We start from the raw sequence: 21,418 nt of genomic DNA on the forward strand, positions 1-21,418 counted from the left end.
GCCCCTCCTCTCCATGCCCACACCCTGCAGCTGTTCAAAATGTGATTTTATTTGATTTTACTAGTTTCGGAAGTCTTTGCACATATGCCAAGAGCATGCCTGGCATACGACACAGAGTACCAAGTATGGAATGTTAGCATAAAACAGGTCTGGATGTCAGGCTTTACACAGGTATTCAAATTCATTTCACAAAGGTTTAGTGCTTACCAGCTATTAGGTGATATCAGATATGTTTGTTTAGTAGATCTTCTTGGCAGTCATTCTCCATATGCTTAGAGATCGAAGGTTTTTCAAGTTCAGGTAAGGGCAAAATGAATGCTCATTGGCTGTGGCTAAGACCTTGCCCCTCCCCTAATTTCCTCTGAAGCGAAATGAGAATGCTTCCTGTTTCTGTTGCTGTAAGAGGGTCTGTCGGGCGTTTCTTCCTTTTCAAACTTAAACAATAGCTATATACAGCTTCCACTGTTTCAAATGTATTTACTTGAACAGATTACTACCAAAGTGACAGATACAAAACTCATACAGGTGCACAATTCTCACTGGGAGTGTGTTTGAATTAACCTGCAAAGCAAGAATAATCACCAAGCAACTCTGAATACTGTGACAAGGACAACCTGTTGACTGGTGAGTCGTTATCTTTCTGTCTTTAATTATATAAATCATTCAACTACAGACTTAAACTAAGACTAAGGTTTGCTATGCAAACTTGGTTTCTTAGTTTCATATGTCTGTTGTAAATAGGAAGGGAGAGGATCCTCTTTGAGGTTCATAATGTCAGAGTGAGTGCAGTTTTGAAAGTAAAAAAATCCAAAACACGTATTGTCGTTTACTGTATTGGCTAACCCTCAGGTCGAGTCTGGTTGAATGTTTTTACACAAAAGAGCACAGCATTGTTCTCTCCAAGGTGGCTTAGCAGTTCAGACGTCTTTTCCGTATTGTCTTGTCGTGTCCTGTATATATATATATATTTACACCTTTTCTTCACATATCTTTTATTTATTTTATTATCCAAGAACTCAACTACAAAAGCTTTCCTGCAAAAGCTTTCCTGCAACCCGCTTCACCAATTACAATAAGTAATATTTACCTCAATCTGAAAATCCATCGTGGAAGATAGCCAGGGGCTAATTCAGAAGCTAGCCTGATAGCTAACCAGAAGCTACTCCGATAGCTAGCCAGAAGCTAATCTGTAGCTGCCCCGAAATTAGCCGGTTTGCTAGCTAGCGTTGGTGTTTCAGCTGCCCACGTTTTGCGGTCATCAGCTATTCCTTTAGCTCGATAATCTACCGGCACTTTTGTGCAACGCGACTCGGACCGGAGCATTCCGGGACTTTTTTTCTCCCAGTTTCCCCGGATTCCAACCGCAGGCTCTGGACACTTGCACCTTGATTTCGCAGCTAGCTAGCTGCATACCGTGTGACTATTGGCTTACGTCGACCCCGGAGCAAACTCAAATCATGCTGGAGCTAGCCAGCTGAGGAGTTCCATCACCATCCGGACCCGTTTCTTTTGTTGCTGCTGCAGATACGGAACCCCACCGGGCCTTCACGACTGACTGCCGACGTTATCTGCCCGAGGGATTTATCCAACCGGCAAATCCGTCCCGACGTTACCTGAACGCTCACCTGAGGCCCGCTAATCGTTAGCTGTCCTATCGGCTGCTATCTGAACAAAACCCCACTACACGGAACCTACCGACGGAAACGCACGAGGTATCTACAAACAGACCTCCATCCTATGCTGCTACCGATAGCCATATACCCGGCCAGCTGTCTGGATCGCCACGACCCCAACCAACCTCTACTCACTGGACCCTTACTGATCACTCGATTAAGCATGCCTCTCCTTAACCTGTTTGGGATGCAAGCCCGACCTCGGCCGAAAATGACACCCCTGCAGGGCGCGAAATTCAAAATCTATTTTTTAAAAATATTTAACTTTTACACATTAACAAGTCCAATACAGCATTTGAAAGATAAACATCTTGTCAATCCAGCCAACATGTCCGATTTTTTAAATGTTTTACAGAGAAAACACCACATATATTTATGTTAGCTCACCACCAAATACAAAAGTGGACAGACACGTATGAATTATGATTATGAAGTATGAATTATGATTGAAGTAGCATGCACAACCAACCGAAATAAACTAAAACCAACCTAAAGAGCCCAGAAAAAACGACCTCAGATGACAGTCATATAACATGTTACACAATAAATCTATGTTTTGTTCATAAAAAGTGCATATTTTAGCTATAAATCAGTTTTACATTGATGCTACCCAAAAATGCTAATACATAGCTACAGTCTGAATCCAGCCGGGAGTAGCCAGAGAAAATACATACACCAACGTCGGCTACTAATTACACCTCATAAAACATTTCAGAAAAACATATGGTGGATAACTAATGAAAGACAGATATCGTGTGAATAAAGCCAACATTTCCGATTTTTGAAGTGTTTTACAGCGAAAACACAATATATCGTTATATTAGCTAACATCATAAGCTAGCATAAGGCAGCATTGATTCTAGTCAAGCGCTAGCCTAGCACAGTTAGCAGAGTTAGCATTCAACAGTTCGACATATATATGAAAAAGCATCCCAAATTGGGTCTTATCTTTCTTGATACTCCATCAGAATGTTGTAACGGGGTCCAATGTCCAGTAGAGTCTTTAGTTGGGTTCCAGAACGAATTATTTCCCTCTTTGGTTAGCTAGCACGATAGCATTGCTGCGCTACACAGCGTTTCTTCAAAAGATTCTTCCGTCGTTTCACATCTAAAGTCCAGAATAAATTGCAATAATATAATTAAAGTATATTGAAAAAACATACTTTAGGATGATTTTGTGACATGTATCAAATAATATCGTAGTGAGGCATCATATTCAACGTTATCTACCTTGTTCCAGAAGCCGAGACAAAATTATCCTTCGCGCCCGGATTTTTTTTTTAACTGCGCAGGTCTCACAAGAAGTTGTGTTATTCAGTCCAGGGACGAGATATTCGACTCCTTTCAATTCTCACTTCCGCATTACAGTCTGAAGAACGCCTGTGACGTGTCTCTATCGTCCCAAGTCAAATGGCCTTTTATAGAGAAGGTCTTAAAGAGACACATCGCATTTTGGAAAACTCAATTCGGCTGGGAAAATGGCTGTAAAAATATTTCTGTTCGACTTAGAGAAACAATTCAAACCTTTTTAGAAACTACAGACTGTTATCTATCCAACAGTAGTAAATATATGCATATTGGAAAATAAAAAGTTTCTTAGGAGGCCGTTTGAAAATGTGCACACATTTTCCAGTTTTTTCAATATTCAGCGTGCAGCCAATGCCTTGTCCATTGCTGTTCTGGTTAGTGTTTATTGGCTTATTTCACTGTAGAGATTCTAGCCCTGCTCTCTATACCATATCCAACCTATCAGTTCCACCACCCACATATGCGATGACATCACCTGGTTTCAATGATGTTTCTAGAGACAAGATCTCTCTCATCATCACTCAATACCTAGGTTTACCTCCACTGTATTCACATCCTACCATACCTTTGTCTGTACATTATTCCTTTAAACTATTTTATCGCCCCCAGAAACTTCCTTTTACTCTCTGCTCTAGTAGCTCTAGGCGACCAATTCTCATAGCTTTTAGCCGTACCATTATCCTACTTCTCCTCTGTTCCTCTGGTGATGTAGAGGTGAATCCAGGCCCTGCAGTACCTGGCTCCACTCCTATTCCCCAGGCGCTCTCTTTTGATGACTTCTGTAACCGTAATAGCCTTGGCTTCATGCATGTTAACATTAGAAGCCTCCTCCCTAAGTTTGTTTTGTTCACTGCTTTAGCACACTCTACCAACCCGGATGTTTTAGCCGTGTCTGAATCCTGGCTTAGAAAGACCACCAAAAATTCAGACATTTTTATCCCCAATTACAATATTTTCAGACAAGATAGAACGGCCAAAGGGGGCGGTGTTGCAATCTACTGCAAAGACTGCCTGCAGAGTTCTGTTATACTATCCAGGTCTGTTCCCAAACAATTTGAACTTCTACTTTTAAAAATCCACCTCTCTAAAAACAAGTCTCTCACCGTTGCCGCCTGCTATAGACCACCCTCTGCCCCCAGCTGTGCTCTGGACACTATATGTGAACTGATTGCCCCCCATCTATCTTCAGAGCTCGTGCTGCTAGGCGACCTAAATTTGAACATGCTCAACACCCCAGCCACCCTACAATCTAAGCTTGATGCCCTCAATCTCACACAAATTATCAATGAACCTACCAGGTACCACCCCAATTCCGTAAACACGGGTACCCTCATAGATATCATCCTAACAAACTTGCCCTCCAAATACACCTCTGCTGTTTTCAACCAAGATCTCAGCGATCACTGCCTCATTGCCTGCATCCGTAATGGGTCAGCGGTCAAACGACCTCCACTCATCACTGTCAAACGCTCCCTGAAACACTTCAGCGAGCAGGCCTTCCTAATCGACCTGGCCGGGATATCCTGGAAGGATATTGATCTCATCCCGTCAGTAGAGGATGCCTGGTCATTTTTTAAAAATGCCTTCCTCACCATCTTGAATAAGCATGCCCCATTCAAGAAATTTAGAACCAGGAACAGATATAGCCCTTGGTTCTCTCCTGACCTGACTGCCCTTAACCATCAGAAAAACATCCTATGGCGTTCTGCATTAGCATCGAACAGCCCCCGTGATATGCAACTTTTCAGGGAAGCCAGAAACCAATATACACAGGCAGTTAGAACAGCCAAGGCTAGCTTTTTCAAGCAGAAATTTGCTTCCTGCTACACAAATTCAAAAAAGTTCTGGGACACCGTAAAGTCCATGGAGAATAAGAACACCTCCTCCCAGCTTCCAACCGCTCTGAAGATAGGAAACACTGTCACCACCGACAAATCCACTATAATTGAGAATTTCAATAAGCATTTTTCTACGGCTGGCCATGCTTTCCACCTGGCTACCCCTACCCCGGACAACAGCACTGCCCTCCCCTCTGCTACTCGCCCAAGCCTTCCCCATTTCTCTTTCTCCCAAATACAGTCAGCTGATGTTCTTAATGAGCTGCAAAATCTGGACCCTTACAAATCAGCCGGGCTAGATAATCTGGACCCTTTCTTTCTAAAACTATCTGCTGAAATTGTTGCCACCCCTATTACTAGCCTCTTCAACCTCTCTTTCGTGTCGTCTGAGATCCCCAAAGATTGGAAAGCAGCTGCGGTTATCCCCCTCTTCAAAGGGGGGGACACCCTTGACCCTAACTGCTACAGACCTATATCTATCCTACCCTGCCTTTCTAAGGTCTTCGAAAGCCAAGTCAACAAACAGATTACCGACCATTTCGAATCACACCACACCTTCTCCGCTATGCAATCTGGTTTCAGAGCTGGTCATGGGTGCACCTCAGCCACGCTCAAGGTCATAAACGATATCGTAACCGCCATCGATAGGAAACAATACTGTGCAGCCGTATTCATTGACCTGGCCAAGGCTTTTGACTCTGTCAATCACCACATCCTCATTGGCAGACTCGACAGCCTTGGTTTCTCTAATGATTGCCTCGCCTGGTTCACCAACTACTTCTCTGATAGAGTTCAGTGTGTCAAATCGGAGGGTCTGTTGTCCGGGCCTCTGGCAGTCTCTATGGGGGTGCCACAGGGTTCAATTCTTGGACCGACCCTCTTCTCTGTTTACATCAATGATGTCGCTCTTGCTGCTGGTGATTCTCTGATCCACCTCTACGCAGACGACACTATTCTGTATACTTCTGGCCCTTCTTTTGACACTGTGTTAACAACCCTCCAGGCGAGCTTCAATGCCATACAACTCTCCTTCCGTGGCCTCCAACTGCTCTTAAATACAAGTAAAACCAAATGCATGCTCTTCAACCGATCGCTGCCTGCTCCTGCCCGCCTGTCCAACATCACTACTTTGGACGGCTCTGACTTAGAATATGTGGACAACTACAAATACCTAGGTGTCTGGTTAGACTGTAAACTCTCCTTCCAGACCCACATCAAACATCTCCAATCCAAAGTCAAATCTAGAATTGGCTTCCTATTCCGCAACAAAGCATCCTTTACTCATGCTGCCAAACATACCCTTGTAAAACTGACCATCCTACCAATCCTCGACTTCGGTGATGTCATTTACAAAATAGCCTCCAAAACCCTACTCAATAAATTGGATGCAGTCTATCACAGTGCCATCCGTTTTGTCACCAAAGCCCCATATACTACCCACCACTGCGACCTGTACACTCTCGTTGGCTGGCCCTCGCTTCATACTCGTCGCCAAACCCACTGGTTCCAGGTCATCTACAAGACCCTGCTAGGTAAAGTCCCCCCTTATCTCAGCTCGCTGGTCACCATAGCAGCACCTACCTGTAGCACGCGCTCCAGCAGGTATATCTCTCTAGTCACCCCCAAAACCAATTCTTCCTTTGGACGCCTCTCCTTCCAGTTCTCTGCTGCCAATGACTGGAACGAACTACAAAAATCTCTGAAACTGGAAACACCTATCTCCCTCACTAGCTTTAAGCACCAGCTGTCAGAGCAGCTCATAGATTACTGCACCTGTACATAACCCATCTACAATTTAGCCCAAACAACTACCTCTTTACCTACTGTATTTATTTATTAATTTATTTTGCTCCTTTGCACCCCATTATTTCTGTCTCTACTTTGCACTTTCTTCCAATGCAAACCAACCATTCCAGTGTTTTTTAGTTTTTATTTTACTTGCTGTGTTGTACTCACTTCGCCTCCATGGCCTTTTTATATTTTATTTATTTATACATATATCTGTTTGCCTTCACCTCCCTTATCTCACCTCACTTGCTCACATTGTATATAGACTTATTTTTTTTCACTGTATTATTGACTATATGTTTGTTTTTACTCCATGTGTAACTATGTGTTGTTGTATGTGTCGAACTGCTTTGCTTTATCTTGGCCAGGTCGCAATTGTAAATGAGAACGTGTTCTCAATTTGCCTACCTGGTTAAATAAAGGTTAAATAAATAAAAATAAAGCAACACAAAGTAGAACTGTAGGTTAGTACTATTAGTAAAGCAAAAGTGTAAACATTAAAGCACAACTCACCCACCATTGTAAAAATCCCATTAACTTGTGTTGTACTGAGAACAAAAACTATTAACTTAGACACAAAACTGAGGTGGTGGGTATATAGGGAAAGAGTGAGCCATGAGCACATTTCTTTATTGGAAGGAGGAGGTTTACACCCCAGTTATTGGGTTCATAGGTGGTTGTCTTTCAGATACAGGATGAAAGTATGGAAAAAAGTAGAATAGGTACTTTTGAAGCTGGTCTGACTAGTTGGTTCAACTTCGCTGATGTTTAACAGGATGTGGTTTACAGTTCCGGGCTTTCTGCCTTTGTTGCATTTGCTATGTGTTCATACTTCCTGTACACAAAACAGGTTGTTAATAAATAAAACAATATTGATCTGACTTAAAATAATAAGTTCTCTGTTTTTTGCAGGACCAAAAATGTCTTCTGGATTGGAACGTGTCATCCTGTTCTCGATTCTTGGTCTAGGAGTATTTCTGATGCTGTTTTTAATGTACAATAAATCAGCTCCATCTCGGATCGGCCCTCCCGAGCCTGCTTTGCCAGGTCCTTACTCAAAAAGACCTGAGAACAGGTCCTTGTCTAAACAGCCAGAGCCAGAAAAGCCCATCATGCTGTTGTGGTTCTGGCCTGAAAACCGCAGGTTTGATTTTAGTGATTGTGCCACTTTCTTCAACATTGATGGCTGCCACCTGACAGATGACAGGTCTCTGTACAACAAGGCAGACGGGGTGCTCCTCTTTCACAAATCCATCAAACACGATTTATCCAACTTGCCTCCATCACCTCGACCACCATTCCAGAAGTGGATTTGGTATCACGTGGAATCACCTACAAATACAGCTAGGATACCTGGTCTAGAGAACCTTTTCAACTTGACCTTGAGTTATAGGGAGGACGCAGACATCCCTGTGCGTTGGCGCTTAACTGCAAGGAAAAGCCAGGGTGAGGACTTTGTGCTGCCCAAGAAGGATAAATTAGTTTGCTGGATTGTGAGTAACAAAGATCCTGCAACTGGAACAGGGGTACGGAATAACTATTACAAAGAACTTGCCAAACATATTAAAGTGGAAGTCTTTGGCAAGGCCTATGCAAGGTTCTTGAAATATGAGGACTACTACTCAACACTCTCCAGCTGTAAGTTTTACCTCTCCTTTGAGAACTCAGTCCACAAAGACTACATCACAGAGAAGCTTAACGGACCACTTGCAGCAGGAACAGTGCCAGTAGTATTGGGCCCACCGCGACAGAACTATGAAGACTTTGTCCCAGGAGATTCCTTCATCCATATTAATGACTTTCCCGATGCAAAAGCCCTGGCTGAATTCCTCCTCAAGTTGGACAAGGATGATGAGGCATATCTGCGCTACTTTCAATGGCGTAGAAACTTCTCTGCTCAGCAACATCTGGTTCAACTGAGTCAAGAGTTCATCCAATCTATTTGTTATGGATGTGACCATGTGGGAAAACATAAAGAATACAGGGTTGTTCACGACCTTTACAAGTGGTATTTTGTCTAATTAGTCACTTATGATTAGCTTTTATCATAATTTGCATGTCTATTATCTTCAATATACCAAAAAGGTATCTTGATTTATCCCACAGCACATAGGGAGTGCATACACCGCATCGAATGTTGATCTGCTGTTCTGCTGGTTCGTTCAGCACTGTGTGTTTTAGTGACCATCCACAGATGGGTGTCTGACTGCCAAAATTTTCGCGAGTTTCTACATGTAGAATCACTTTACACTCTGTTTGCACATTACGGCTGGCTCTCTTTTCAGAGGTGTTATGTACTCTCGGCCGACAGACACTACCGGTGTCTCCGTGCCTTATTATCAACAACTGCTCTGCTTATGTTTCACCTGGTAAATCCCTTTACAACTGTGTTATTGTACAGTGCATTCGGAAAGATTTCAGAACCCTTCACTTTTTCCACATTTTGTTACATAACAGCCTTACTCTAAAATGGATTTTAAAAAATCCCTATCAATCTACACACAATACTCCATAATGACAAAGCAAAAACGGATTTATGACATGTACAGAAGTATTCAGACCCTTTTCTCAGTACTTTGTTGAAGCACCTTTGGCAGCGATTACAGCCTCGAGTCTTCTTGGGTATGACGCTACAAGCTTGTATTTGTATTTGCGGAGTTTCTCCCATTCTTCTCTGCAGATCCTCTCAAGATCTGTCAGGTTAGATGGTGAGCGTCGCTGCACAGGTATTTTCAGGTCTCTTCAGAGATGTTCGATCAGGTTCAAGTCCAAGCTCTGGTTGGGCCACTCAAAGACATTCAGAGACTTGTTGTTGTTTTGTTGAAAGGTGAACCTTCGCCCCAGTCTGAGGTCCTGAGAGCTCTGGAGCAGGTTTTCATCAAGGATCTCTCTGTACTTTGCTCTGTTCATCTTTCCCTCAATCCTGACTAGTCTCCCAGTCCCTGCTGCTGAAAAACATCCCCATAGCATGATGCTGCCACCACCATTCTTCACCATAGGGATGGTATTGGCGTTGCCTGGTTTTCTCCAGATGTGACGCTTGTCATTCAGGCCACAAAGTTCAATCTTGGTTTCGTCAGACCAAAAAATCTTGTTTCTCATGGTCTGAGAGTCCTTTGTGTGCAAACTCCGAGCGGGCTGTCATACTGAGGAATGGCTTCCGTCTGGCCAGTCTACTATAAAGGCCTGATTGGTGGAGTGCTGCAGAGATGTTTGTCCTTGTGGAAGGTTCTCCATCTCCACAGAGGAATTCTGGAGCTCTGTCAGACTGACCATCGGGTGCTTGGTCACCTCCCTGACCAAGGTCCTTCTCCCCTGATTGCTCAGTTTGGCCGAGCGGACAGCTCTAGGAAGAGTCTTGGTGGTTCCAAACTTCTTCCATTTAGGAATGATGGAGGCCACTGTGATATTGGGGACCTTCAATGCTGCAGACATATTTTGGTACCCTTCCCCAGATCTGTGCCTCGACACAATCCTGTCTCGGAGCTCTACGGACAATTCCTCATGGCTTGGTTTTTGCTCTGACATGCACTGTCAACTGTGGGACCTTATATAAACAGGTGTGTGCTTTTCCAAATCATGTCCAATCAATACAGTTTACCACAGGTGGACTCCAGTCAAGTTGTAGAAACATTTCAAGGATGATCAATGGAAACAGGATACACCTGAGCTCCATTTTGATTCTCATCGCAAAGGGTCTGAAAACGCATGTAAACACGGTATTTCTGTTAAATATTTCCTATACATTTGTAAAAATGTCTAAAAACCTGTTTTAGAATAAGGCTGTAAAGTGACAAAATGTGGAAAAAGTGAAAGGGTATGAATACATTCCGAATGCACTGTATATGGTTGTCTCTCCTAGCTACCTTAAGATGAATGCACCAACTGTAAGTTGCTCTGGATAAGAATGTCTGCAAAATGACAACAATTTGAATTTCAAGTGCTAACTGTCTTTATTCCACTACTGGAGAAGCATGACTCAAATCACCTCATATTTCAAACATCCAGCGTGACAAAATATACATTTTATTTCATTCCATGCCTTACCATTAAGTTAATTATTGCCAATACATATCAACAAAGGGGTTTGCATTCGGTTTTGATATTTCATATTTACCAACTGAGAATTTATTTGTACAATTATATTGTTGGAGTTAAACAAGCTTATATTTTGGGTTGGACGTTGGATCCTATTTCTGCTCTTTTAATCAATGGCATCAACATATTCGAAGACCAATGAACCGACTAATCAACCAACTCTTGCAAAACCGGTGATAAATATGTGAAAAACCAACACATATCTTGGTCCATTTTAGAATGAAAAACAGTTTAAATTCAGTATGTATCTTCCACTTTGTCAAAATTGTGCATGGTTTGTACAATGAGTGTACAAAACGTTATAGACGCCTGCTCTTTCCATGACAGACTAACCAGGTGAATCCAGGTGAAACCTATGATCCCTTATTGATGTCACTTGTTAAATACACTTCAATCATTGTAGATGAAGGGGAGGAGACAGGTTAAAGAAAGATGTTTAAGCATTGCGACAATTGAGACATGGATTGTGTATGTGTGCCATTCAGAGGGTGAATGAGCAAGACAAAATATTTAAGTACCTTTGAACTGGGTATGGTAGTAGGTGCCAGGCGCACCGGTTTGTGTCAAGAACTCCAACGCTGCTGGGTTTTTCACAACCGTTTCCCATGTGTATCAAAAAGTAGTCCACCACCCAAAGGACATCCATCCAACTTGACACAACTGTGGGAAGCATTGCAGTCAGCATGGGCTAGCAGCCCTATGGAACGCTTTCGACACCTTGTAGAGTCCATGCCCCGACAAAATTAGGCTGTTCAGAGCGTAAAAAAGGGTTGCAACTCAATATTAGAAAGGTGTTCTTAATGTTTTGTCCACTCAGTGTAAGTTTATCACTTTTTAACCAATCCAGTACATTTTAGTTGAAAATGAAAAATGTCAAAGGATTTAACTTCTGAAAACTGAAACAACATTTTTTATCAAACAAAGACAAACAGATCAATCCCACTTTTCAAGCCTGCTGAAGGCATGGCAAACACCACCCCCGGCTCTACCAGGGGCATGCTTGAGGTGGCCTCCCACAGCTCCGGGAATGTCATGTTCTGTGGCCTTGCCGTTCCATTTCTTGATTGCCCCTGCAACACAGAAAGAAACACATTTAGATATATAATATACTCAAAGTAATGGATATGTAGCATCTATGGCCTCGGTTACACCCGGCACTTAAATGCAGCTTCTGTCATCCGGTTACTTCAAGCTGCATTAGATCTGAATGCAGGAAAGTCACATTGTGCTTGCATTAGGTTCAGATCTGCCAGGATGGGCATTTGTTCGGAATCTGACAGTCTGGATACAATCAGACCACCGAATATGCATAAGCAATGTAAAGAGATGTTGGGGAAAATATAACTGTAACATGCAACAATTTCAAAGATTTTACTGAGTTACTGTTCATATAAGGAAATCAGTCAATTTAAATAAATTCATTTGGCCCGAATCTATGGATTTCACATGACTTGTGTTGTGTCTTTACTATGGATTAAATGATATATGACATGGTATTTTAACAAAATCAATTCTCTGTAATTAACATTCCCTGATTAAACTAATCATGTAAACGCAATTAACTAGGAAGTCGGGATACCACGGAATAATGTTTATAGAGCTGTTGTCTTCCGAATAAACTCTTAAAGACCTGGTAATCTTTTATAGCAATAGCAGTCAATTATTAATCGTCACCTTGTTCAGTCTCATCTGAACATCTTAAAATTCCTGGTTATCTTCACAAACCATGGCTAACAAGTTGAATCAGCAATACAAAATTTGGTTTAATTATTTATTTAGTAAATACCTAAATAATCACACAGAATTACATATACACAGGATGGATCATGCATTGATTGGCCCTGTGTGGCTCAGTTGGTAGAGCATGGCGCTTGCAACGCCAGGGTTGTGGGTTCGATTCCCACGGGAGGCCAGTACAAAAAAAGTATGAATGTATGTACTTGTAAGTCGCTCTGGATAAGAGCGTCTGCTAAATGACTTAAATGTAAATGTAAATGTAATGATTACTAATTGTGTCATAAAAGAAAACGTCCCTAGTGGACAAAACCGATATGACGGCTGGCTACACAAAGAAAGGGGGTTGGGTTTGAATGAAAGAGCAGGAGGACTGAGTAACAAAAGGATTGGGTCTCTATTGGACCTTATGAAGCTATGCTATCGTAACTACAGAATCTTATGCATTCTAACAGGGAAACGTCATGACACTGGGAATACAGATGGTCACAGATACCAATACAGTTGGTCACAGATACCTTTAAAAAAGGTAGGGGCGTTGATCAGAAAACCAGTCAATATCTGGTGTGACCACCATTTGAAACATGTAGGTTTCAACCTCTCCCAGACTCGGTCAGGGAGAGGTTGGAAATGTCAGTGAAAACACTTGCCAGTTGGTCCACGCGTGCTTTGAGTACACGTCCTGTAATGTTGCTCACATTGGCTACGGAGAGCGTTATCATACAGTCGTCTGGAACAGCTGGTGCTCTCATGCGTGCTTCGGTGTTGCTTGCCTCGAAGCGAGCATAAAAGGGATTTAGCTTGTCTGGTAGGCGAGGTTTCCCTTTGTAGTCCGTAATAGTTTTCAAGCCCTGCCACATCCTACGAGTGTCAGAGCCGGTATAGTAGGATTTCAATCTTAGTCCTATATTGACGCTTTGCCTGTTTGATTGTTTGTCTGACCGCATAGCATGATTTCTTATAAGCGGCCGGATTAGTGTCCTGCTCATTGAAAGCGGCAGCTATTGCCTTTAGCTCGGTGCCTATGTTACCTGTAATCCATGGCTTCTGGTTGGGATATGTACATACGGTCACTGTAGAGATGACGTCGTCGATGCACTTATTGATGAAGTTGAGGTGGTATACTCCTCAATGCCATTGGATGAATCCTGAAAATTATTCCAGTCTGTGCTAGCAAAACAGTCCTGTAGTGTAGCATTCATGTCATCTGACCACTTTTGTATTGAGCCAGTCACTGGTACTTCCTGCTTTCGTTTTTGCTTGTAAGCAGGAATGAAGAGGATATAATTATGGTCAGATTTTCCCTATGGACGGCGAGGTAGAGCTTTGTATGCGTCTCTGTGTATGGAGTAAAGGTGGTCTCGAGTTTTTTTCCTCTGGTTGCACATGTTACATGCTGGTAGAAATGAGATAAAACCGATTTAAGTTTGCCTGCATTAAAGTCCCCGGCCACTAGAAGCGTTGCTTCTGGATGAGCATTTTCTTGTTAGTTTATGGCTTTATACAGCTCGTTGAGTGCGGTCTTAGTGCCAGCATCGGTTTGTTGTGGTAAATAGACGGCTACGAATAATATGGATGAGAACTCTCTTGGTATGTAGTGTGGTCTACAACTTATCATGAGGTATGCTACCTCATGCAAGCAATACTTTGAGACTTCTTTAACTTCTTATGGGCAGGTGGGACGGTAGCGTCCCACCTGGCCAACATCCGGTGAAATTGCAGAGCGCGAAATTCAAAAATACCAAATTCAAATATTTAACATTCTTGAAAATATAAGTGTTATACATCAAAATAAAGCTTAATTCTTGTTAATCCAGCCGCTGTTTCAGATTTCAAAAAGGCTTTACAGGGAAAGCAAACCTTGAATACAAACACATGAAAATCATATTTCAACCAGGCAGGTGCGCCACAAAAGTCAGAAAGATAGATATATTTAATGCCTTACCTTTGAAGATCTTCTTCTGTTGACACTCCAAAATGTCACAGAAACATCACAAATGCTCATTTTGTTCGATAATGTCCTTCTTTATGTCCCAAAAATGTCTATTTTTTTGTCGCGTTTGATTCAGAAATACACCGGTTTCAACTCGCCCAACATGCCTACAAAGTATCTAATAAATTACCTGTAAACTTCAAACAATGTTCCTAATCCAACCTCATGTACCCTAAAACGTAAATAATCGGACTAATAGGACTACTTCTTCATTTCTCAAAATAAAAACATCAAACAATTTCTAAAGACTGTTGACATCTAGTGGAAGCCATAGGAACTGCAACCAGGTTCCTAATAATAAGGGTATCCCATAGAAAATACATTGGAAAATCCTATGACCTCAATTTCTTTCCCCTGGATGGCTTGTCCTCGGGGTGTCGCCTGCCATATCAGTTTGGTTATACTCACAGACACTATTTGAACAGTTTTAGAAACTTTAGAGTGTTTTCTATCCAAATCGTATATGCATATCCTAGCTTCTGGGCCTGAGTAACAGGCAGTTTACTTTGGGCACGCTTTTCATCCGGAGGTGAAAATACTGCCCCCTACCTAAGAGAGGTTAAGTTACCCAACCCCTCTTCTCAATCTGCTTATCAGTGGGCTAAACACCAGGGTTTTATTATTTGAAAGGAAGGAATAAGCCAGAAGAGAAGAAACAATAATGCGAGTTTCAATTCATTAGTTTATCAAGTTTTCTTTTCTCTTGAGCATTATGTTGATAATGAGGAAAGACATCACTGGAGAGGCATAATGGAATTGTTATACCATTTGAAATAGGTTTAAAAGTTCCCAGATCAAAATTCCTATTAAGATATTAAACATATTAGAGGTAATCTTTTTAAACAGATAACTAATCATACATTTTCTGTAGACTACAAAAGCGTAAAATTCAGCACTGCGATGAAAATATGTTGTTATCCTGTATTTAGTCTCCAATCTGAGACAGTTGCATACAACTTATATAAAAAGGTTTTAAGAAAAATGAAATGATTTACCAAATATATCTTACATTTTATTTGAAACTTGAATCACAGATATTATCATAATTAGCACCCAATTCATATAGCCTACTCATTTCATACAGGGGTTTGCATTTATAAAATCATACATAGGACCTACAGGCTCATCACACAGATATCTTGATCAATCATGCTAAAACATTCATATAGGTCAATAAATAAATAATTTAGACAGATTTAAAACACTTTTAAAGCACGTTCAGCTGTCCAAGCAGTTGGCAGGGTAGTGGTTTCAAGCAAACAATGGAGCTGGCTTCTGTCCAACAAGATATTTGAATTTGTGCTCACCAAGGACTTTGGACTTTCACCAAATCTTGGGCATAAACATTAACAAGTTGTCAAGACACAGATTTTTGGCCCCAATGTTCACTTTGGAGTCCCAACAGCTGTCCCAAATTTACATCCAGTGGTGTCATACTGTTGTGATCCTCTGCCAGTGGCGAGGCGCCATTGCCCAATAACAGAATGACTGCTTCGGAGCGCAGGAGCTCACAGGCCAGATGTAGTGGGGTCTTACCGTCCTCCATGTGAAAACATCCACCTCGGTTCATATATGACTGCAGACTAGGTAGTGATGTGCTTCTTGCAGTATGAGACCCAGTATGTCCCGTCTGTCATACCTGACAGCCATCACTACATGCGGGGCCGATGATGGACAACAACAAAAGCGCTTCATCAGTGTAGTGTCTGAGCAAGTATTGAGCGTAGGCTTGGTGGTCATGTACGATAGTGTACAGCAATGCATCTCTTATACACAGAAGTCAGATAGCTGGATCGCTTGCCAGCGTTTGAGTTATGAGGGGCTGCAGAGATTTCTTTCAGAAAAAGAAGTCACCACTGGCAGCACATTTCAATGACAAGGAATGGGTTGCAAAACCTTTGCGACATATTCAACCTGCTCAATGAACTCAATCTGTCACTTCAGGGGAGAATGACAACTGTCTTTAAGTTGGCAGATAAAGTGGCTGCATTCAAAGCCAAACTGGAACTGTGGGGGCGGCGAGTGGACAGGGGCATATTTGACATGTTCCAAACATTAGCAGGGATTTTGGGAGAGACCGGGCCGTCTTTCTCCCAGCTGGTGCACGATCTCCTAGCTTCGCTGTCAACAGAGTTCGAGCGTTACTTCCCAACCGCCAAAGACCCACGAAGTGCGAAGGAATGGATCCGCGACCCATTTGTGAATGTCCCAGGTGAATCGTCCATGTCCGTGCAGGAAGAAGATCAACTCCTTGATGTTGTAAATGACGGTGGCATTAAAAGTATGTTTGAGATAATTTAACTTAATCTCTGCCGACCTTCTGGATTAAAATTAAGGCTGAATATCCTGAGATAGCCACAAAAGCACTGAAAAAGTTGCTTCCATTTCCAACATCCTATCTCTGCCAAGCGGGGTTTTCCGCAATGACGACAACAAAAACGAAATTACGGAGTAGACTGGACATAAGGAACATGTCACTGTCTCCCATCACCCCAGATGGAACCGTCTTGTTGCCAGGTAACAAGCTCAGGGCTCCCACTGATTCAGTGACATGGTGAGTGAGTTGCAATGTTTTGCAACTCACTCACAAATATGGTCATTAGAGAAAAATATGCCCTTTATGTTTTTATAATATCATCACGTTAGACCTACAAAAACTAAAATGTTATGAAAAAGCAGCTATACTAAATTTATAGGCCTAATCGATATTGTAGTGTTGTGACCCCCCAATTGTGCTCTGAATTAAATCACTACAGTGTAGCCGCTGATATAGTAGACCCATTTTACACTGGAGGGAATCTCAAGACATTCTAGAGACATTCTCGAGTGAGCCTTCCTGCAGAGTCACCCCCCTCCAAGCATTGCAGTGTGAACAGAATTGTCTCATTGAGCCAAATGCTCTACAGTAAAATTCTTAATAGCAGAGATATTTTCCTTGTATTCTTTATGTTCTATTGAGATTTTACCAGAATATTTTTTAACAGCCCGTCAACAATTTTGAAATTGTAGCAGTACATTTAAGAAAAGTAATCTCAACTGTGTTTTTTTTCTTGGCTGCTCAGACGGAGCAATCATCAAGAGCAGGGGATCTTAAACTTTTCAGCCTGGGACCCAAATGAGAAATTAAGTGCTTTCCTGGGCCCCAAGCTTAGGAAAATATGCAACTATATGTAAATATCAGTACATTTCATTAACCTAATTCCTTAAACAAATGCAATATAGACAAAAAACTAAAAATTATTAAATTAAATATCCATATAAATATCTATTCATGTTTATTTTCCCCCTATTTAAAAACACTCTTACATATCTGTCTAGGTTGGAACTGTTGCTGCTAAAATACAAATCATTTTCATCCCAAACTGGAATAAACTGATTGATCACATCACACAGATGAATAGCAGAACACACACAGGCTTTTTCATAGTGCAACCCTAAGTAACAGTACAGATGAAAAATGATCGGGCCTTCTGTACATCTTACTGTATAAATTATTGTTGAAAGAAAGTCTAGGTTGGAACTGTTGCTGTTAAATTACAATACATATTTTTTATTCTGAACTGGAATAAACTGATTGATCACATTTGTAGACCAGAAAACAAACACACAGTCCTTATGAGAGGTGTGTGGCTGGTTGAAGTTTTCATCAAGCATGTCTATTCTGGGCTCAGTTTCTGACAGTACAACACTGCGGTCATGCTCAGCATTGAGACTGTTTCTGTACTTGTTTTTTAAGTATGTCAGAGTTGAGAACCCTGACTCGCATAGGTATGTGGTGCCAAACTAGATCAGAAAATCTACTGCTTCCTCAGTCAGACAGGAGACCACTTCCTGCTGTAGATGAGCAACCCAGAACTGTGTGAGTGTTTGCCTCAAAAAGAATCTTGCTTCAATCACTTTATTCCAGTTCAGAATAAAAATGATTACTTGTATTTTAACAGCAACAGTTCCAAATTAGACTAGTTTTCAACAGTAATTTCTACAGTAAGATGTACAGTAAGCCTGATCATTTTTCATCTTCATCTGTGCTGTTTCTAAGGGTTGCACTAAGCTATCTAGTTTGCTTTTGTAACGACACCCACCGAAGGTGGCTCCCCTTCCTGTTCGGGTGGTGCTCGGCGGTCGTTGTCACCGGCCTACTAGCTGCTACTGACTTTTCCTCCCCCTCCTTTTTTGTTGATTATTGACACCTGTTTGTGGTTAGGGTGATTTGTGGGGCTTTATTACCCAGCAGCCCGGCCTGCTGGGTGTGCGGGATTGTTGTGTGTACAGTCTGTGCATTCTTGTGTGTCAGGATACATGTTCGTTGGTTGATGTTTATTTTCGTGTTTCTCACTTTGCTTGTGGTGAAGCATTTGGTTTAGAGGAGCGTCGTGTGTTCACCCGTGTGGGGAATTAAATTTGGAACGCTACTCTGAACTCTCTGTCTCCTGCGTTTGACTCTTTACATCCACGACACCCCGGGCATTACAGCTTTGGCTAATGTTAGCTATTAACGTAAACTCACGTAAACTCGTACATCGCCTTGGTCCGTGCAATTGCCCGTATTTTAGCGCCCCAAAAACGTAATACTTCCAGATCAACTGTAATGTCAATACCATTGTAAAGCACAATTTCTCCCCTTTCCAACATGATCAATTACATTACCTAAACGCTGCCCGTTTCTGCATAATTCAAGCAGGCAATGAGCCCTGTCAGGTCTTTTTTTTAAATGGCGGGTGGGGAAGCGAAACTAATGCGTGATAGTGAGGAGAGAGGTTGTGTGGGAAAATTGCTTTTTTTCACCCGATCTGTCCAACTTATCACCTTATAGCCTCTAAAATGTAAATAAAACACTATAAAGAGTTTATATAATGTGTCATTACATACCTATTTGAAGGTTTGTGTCGAATTTGAATCGGGTTTTTAGGGCGGTGCTAAAGTGATCTTAGAAGTAAACAGCGGTTTTGAGAATGATGATCGCATGCAATGATGACGCAAAAAATGACTAGGTATCCCCCATTACTCCCTTCACTGTCCATTTCTTGTTTTTAAATGATGAGAGAAGTGCTACACCTGGTGGAGAGAGATTGTAAGACAGAAATAGTTGCTTTATGCGGCTGTACGTTAAGACATGACTCTTCACGATGTAACGGAGGGTCCGTTTTTTCAACTTTTCTTCAATACTATAGAGCCATTACCATCTCGATCAACGCTTGAATAGCAACCTAGTTCACACCCCCAATTTTGAAGTCAACACAGTCGCTACAGTCCCATTTGTTTTCTTTGTAGCCTTGTTTGAATGTTGCGGTTGCACACATTTGTAAGGAATGGGGTGAGTTTACGTTAGCTGTGTATAAGGCCAAGGGATTGTTTGAAAGAGAAATTCACATCTACTACTATGAGAGTTAGTACTCCCTTATTTCTGCTTATCATCACCTGTTATAAAATGACAACAATGCCTTGCTAGCTGACTTACTTTTCCACTGTCTAAGCACTGTTTCCTGACGCATTCTACCCTGTTCTGAAATAACTCCATGGGTTTACCATCATGCTGTGGATGTTAGGTCAGGATGTGTCGTTTTATTAATTTGTTCGTTTTGAAAGACTCATTACTAAGCACTTTCCCGCACAAAATACATTGTGGGCGCTCCTCGTTATTTCTCAACGTTTGTATGAAAGAGAGAGAAACTCATCGCTGTATTTGCGTTTCATGACAATTAAGTTCAGTCAGAACTTGTGTCTAGCATCAATCCATTTGATGACAGCAGTGAGTGATGGCAAGTGGGAATGACAAGTCAATGTGTGTCGCAGAGTGATCTTCAAGAAAACTGCAGAAAAATATCCGGTAAACCGCGAAGCACACACCTCTTCCTCTCCCACTTGCGCAGCTGCCAAACTAAGCAGAGAGCGCTGCTAAGCAGAGAGCGCTGCTAAGCAGAGAGCGCTGCTAAGCAGAGAGCGCTGCTAAGCAGAGAGCGCTGCTAAGCAGAGAGCGCTGCTAAGCAGAGAGCGCTGCTAAGCAGAGAGCGCTGCTAAGCAGAGAGCGCTGCTAAGCAGAGAGCGCTGCTAAGCAGAGAGCGCTGCTAAGCAGAGAGCGCTGCTAAGCAGAGAGCGCTGCTAAGCAGAGAGCGCAGTTGCACTTGGCCAAATCGATTCCAGTAATTAATTAAATAATTATTAATTGACTCTGACAGGTCGCGACCCACGTTGATACCCATATGATACCCATACTTTAACAAAGAAAAAGCTAAGGTTATGCAAGCAAGTGTAACGGATGTGAAATGGCTAGCTAGTTAGCGGTGGTGCGCGCTAATAGCCTTTCAATCGGTGACGTCACTTGCTCTGAGATCTTGAAGTTGTGGTTCCCCTTGCTCTGCAAGGGCCGTGGCCTTTGTGGAGCGATGGGTAACGATGCTTCGTGGGAGACTGTTGTTGATGTATGCAGAGGGTCCCTGGTTCGTGCCCGGCTCTGGGTGAGGGAACGGACTAAAGTTAAACTGTTACACAAGCAGCAGGGAATTATCAATGTTTTCAGTCGCAATTTAGCTTTTACTAAATATAATCCTTCCATGGTACTGATAAAATGAAACGTGGTTTGTTCTAATGTAACTTCAAAATGCTAGCGTAAGAGCTCTCTAGCTATGGTTCAGCAAAATGTCTGCATTCAGCTAACAGCTAGCACGTCGCGTTGTTATTGTGAGGACGCAGAAATTATTTTGATTAGTTGGTTAGCTAACGTTATCTACCTGTGTATAATAGCTATATTATGCAATTAACGACACTGTATAATAAGGCTACTGAACTTCTATAATCATATATTGATCACGAAGCATGTCGTTAGTTAGCTAGCTGTGTATTGTCTGCTAATGTAATGTGTACTGACACGAAAATAAACCCAGTTGCATGCTTATGAATTGTTTGGTTGCATTATTCAGGAGTGTAATATGTCTTAAAAGTTGGTTGCATTGTTGAATAGTTTGTAGCTATGCTTTAATGTGTAATAC

At 41.9% G+C, this 21,418-nt stretch overlaps 1 protein-coding gene and 1 pseudogene across 1 annotated transcript; one reads left to right on the top strand and one right to left on the bottom strand.

Moving 5' to 3' along the window:
• Positions 1–398: 398 nt before the first annotated feature.
• Positions 399–12,155, top strand: LOC129817277 (4-galactosyl-N-acetylglucosaminide 3-alpha-L-fucosyltransferase 9-like). Its single transcript, XM_055872371.1, has 2 exons — positions 399–624; positions 7,520–12,155. The coding sequence occupies exon 2, from the start codon at positions 7,528–7,530 to the stop codon at positions 8,626–8,628; it is 1,101 nt and encodes a 366-aa protein (XP_055728346.1). The 5' UTR covers positions 399–624; positions 7,520–7,527; the 3' UTR covers positions 8,629–12,155.
• Positions 12,156–15,080: 2,925 nt separating this feature from the next.
• Positions 15,081–16,657, bottom strand: LOC129817100 (ankyrin repeat domain-containing protein 9-like; annotated as a pseudogene).
• Positions 16,658–21,418: the final 4,761 nt, after the last annotated feature.

This window comes from Salvelinus fontinalis, chromosome 20 (assembly GCF_029448725.1).
Source record: "Salvelinus fontinalis isolate EN_2023a chromosome 20, ASM2944872v1, whole genome shotgun sequence".
NCBI classification, from domain to species: domain Eukaryota; kingdom Metazoa; phylum Chordata; class Actinopteri; order Salmoniformes; family Salmonidae; genus Salvelinus; species Salvelinus fontinalis.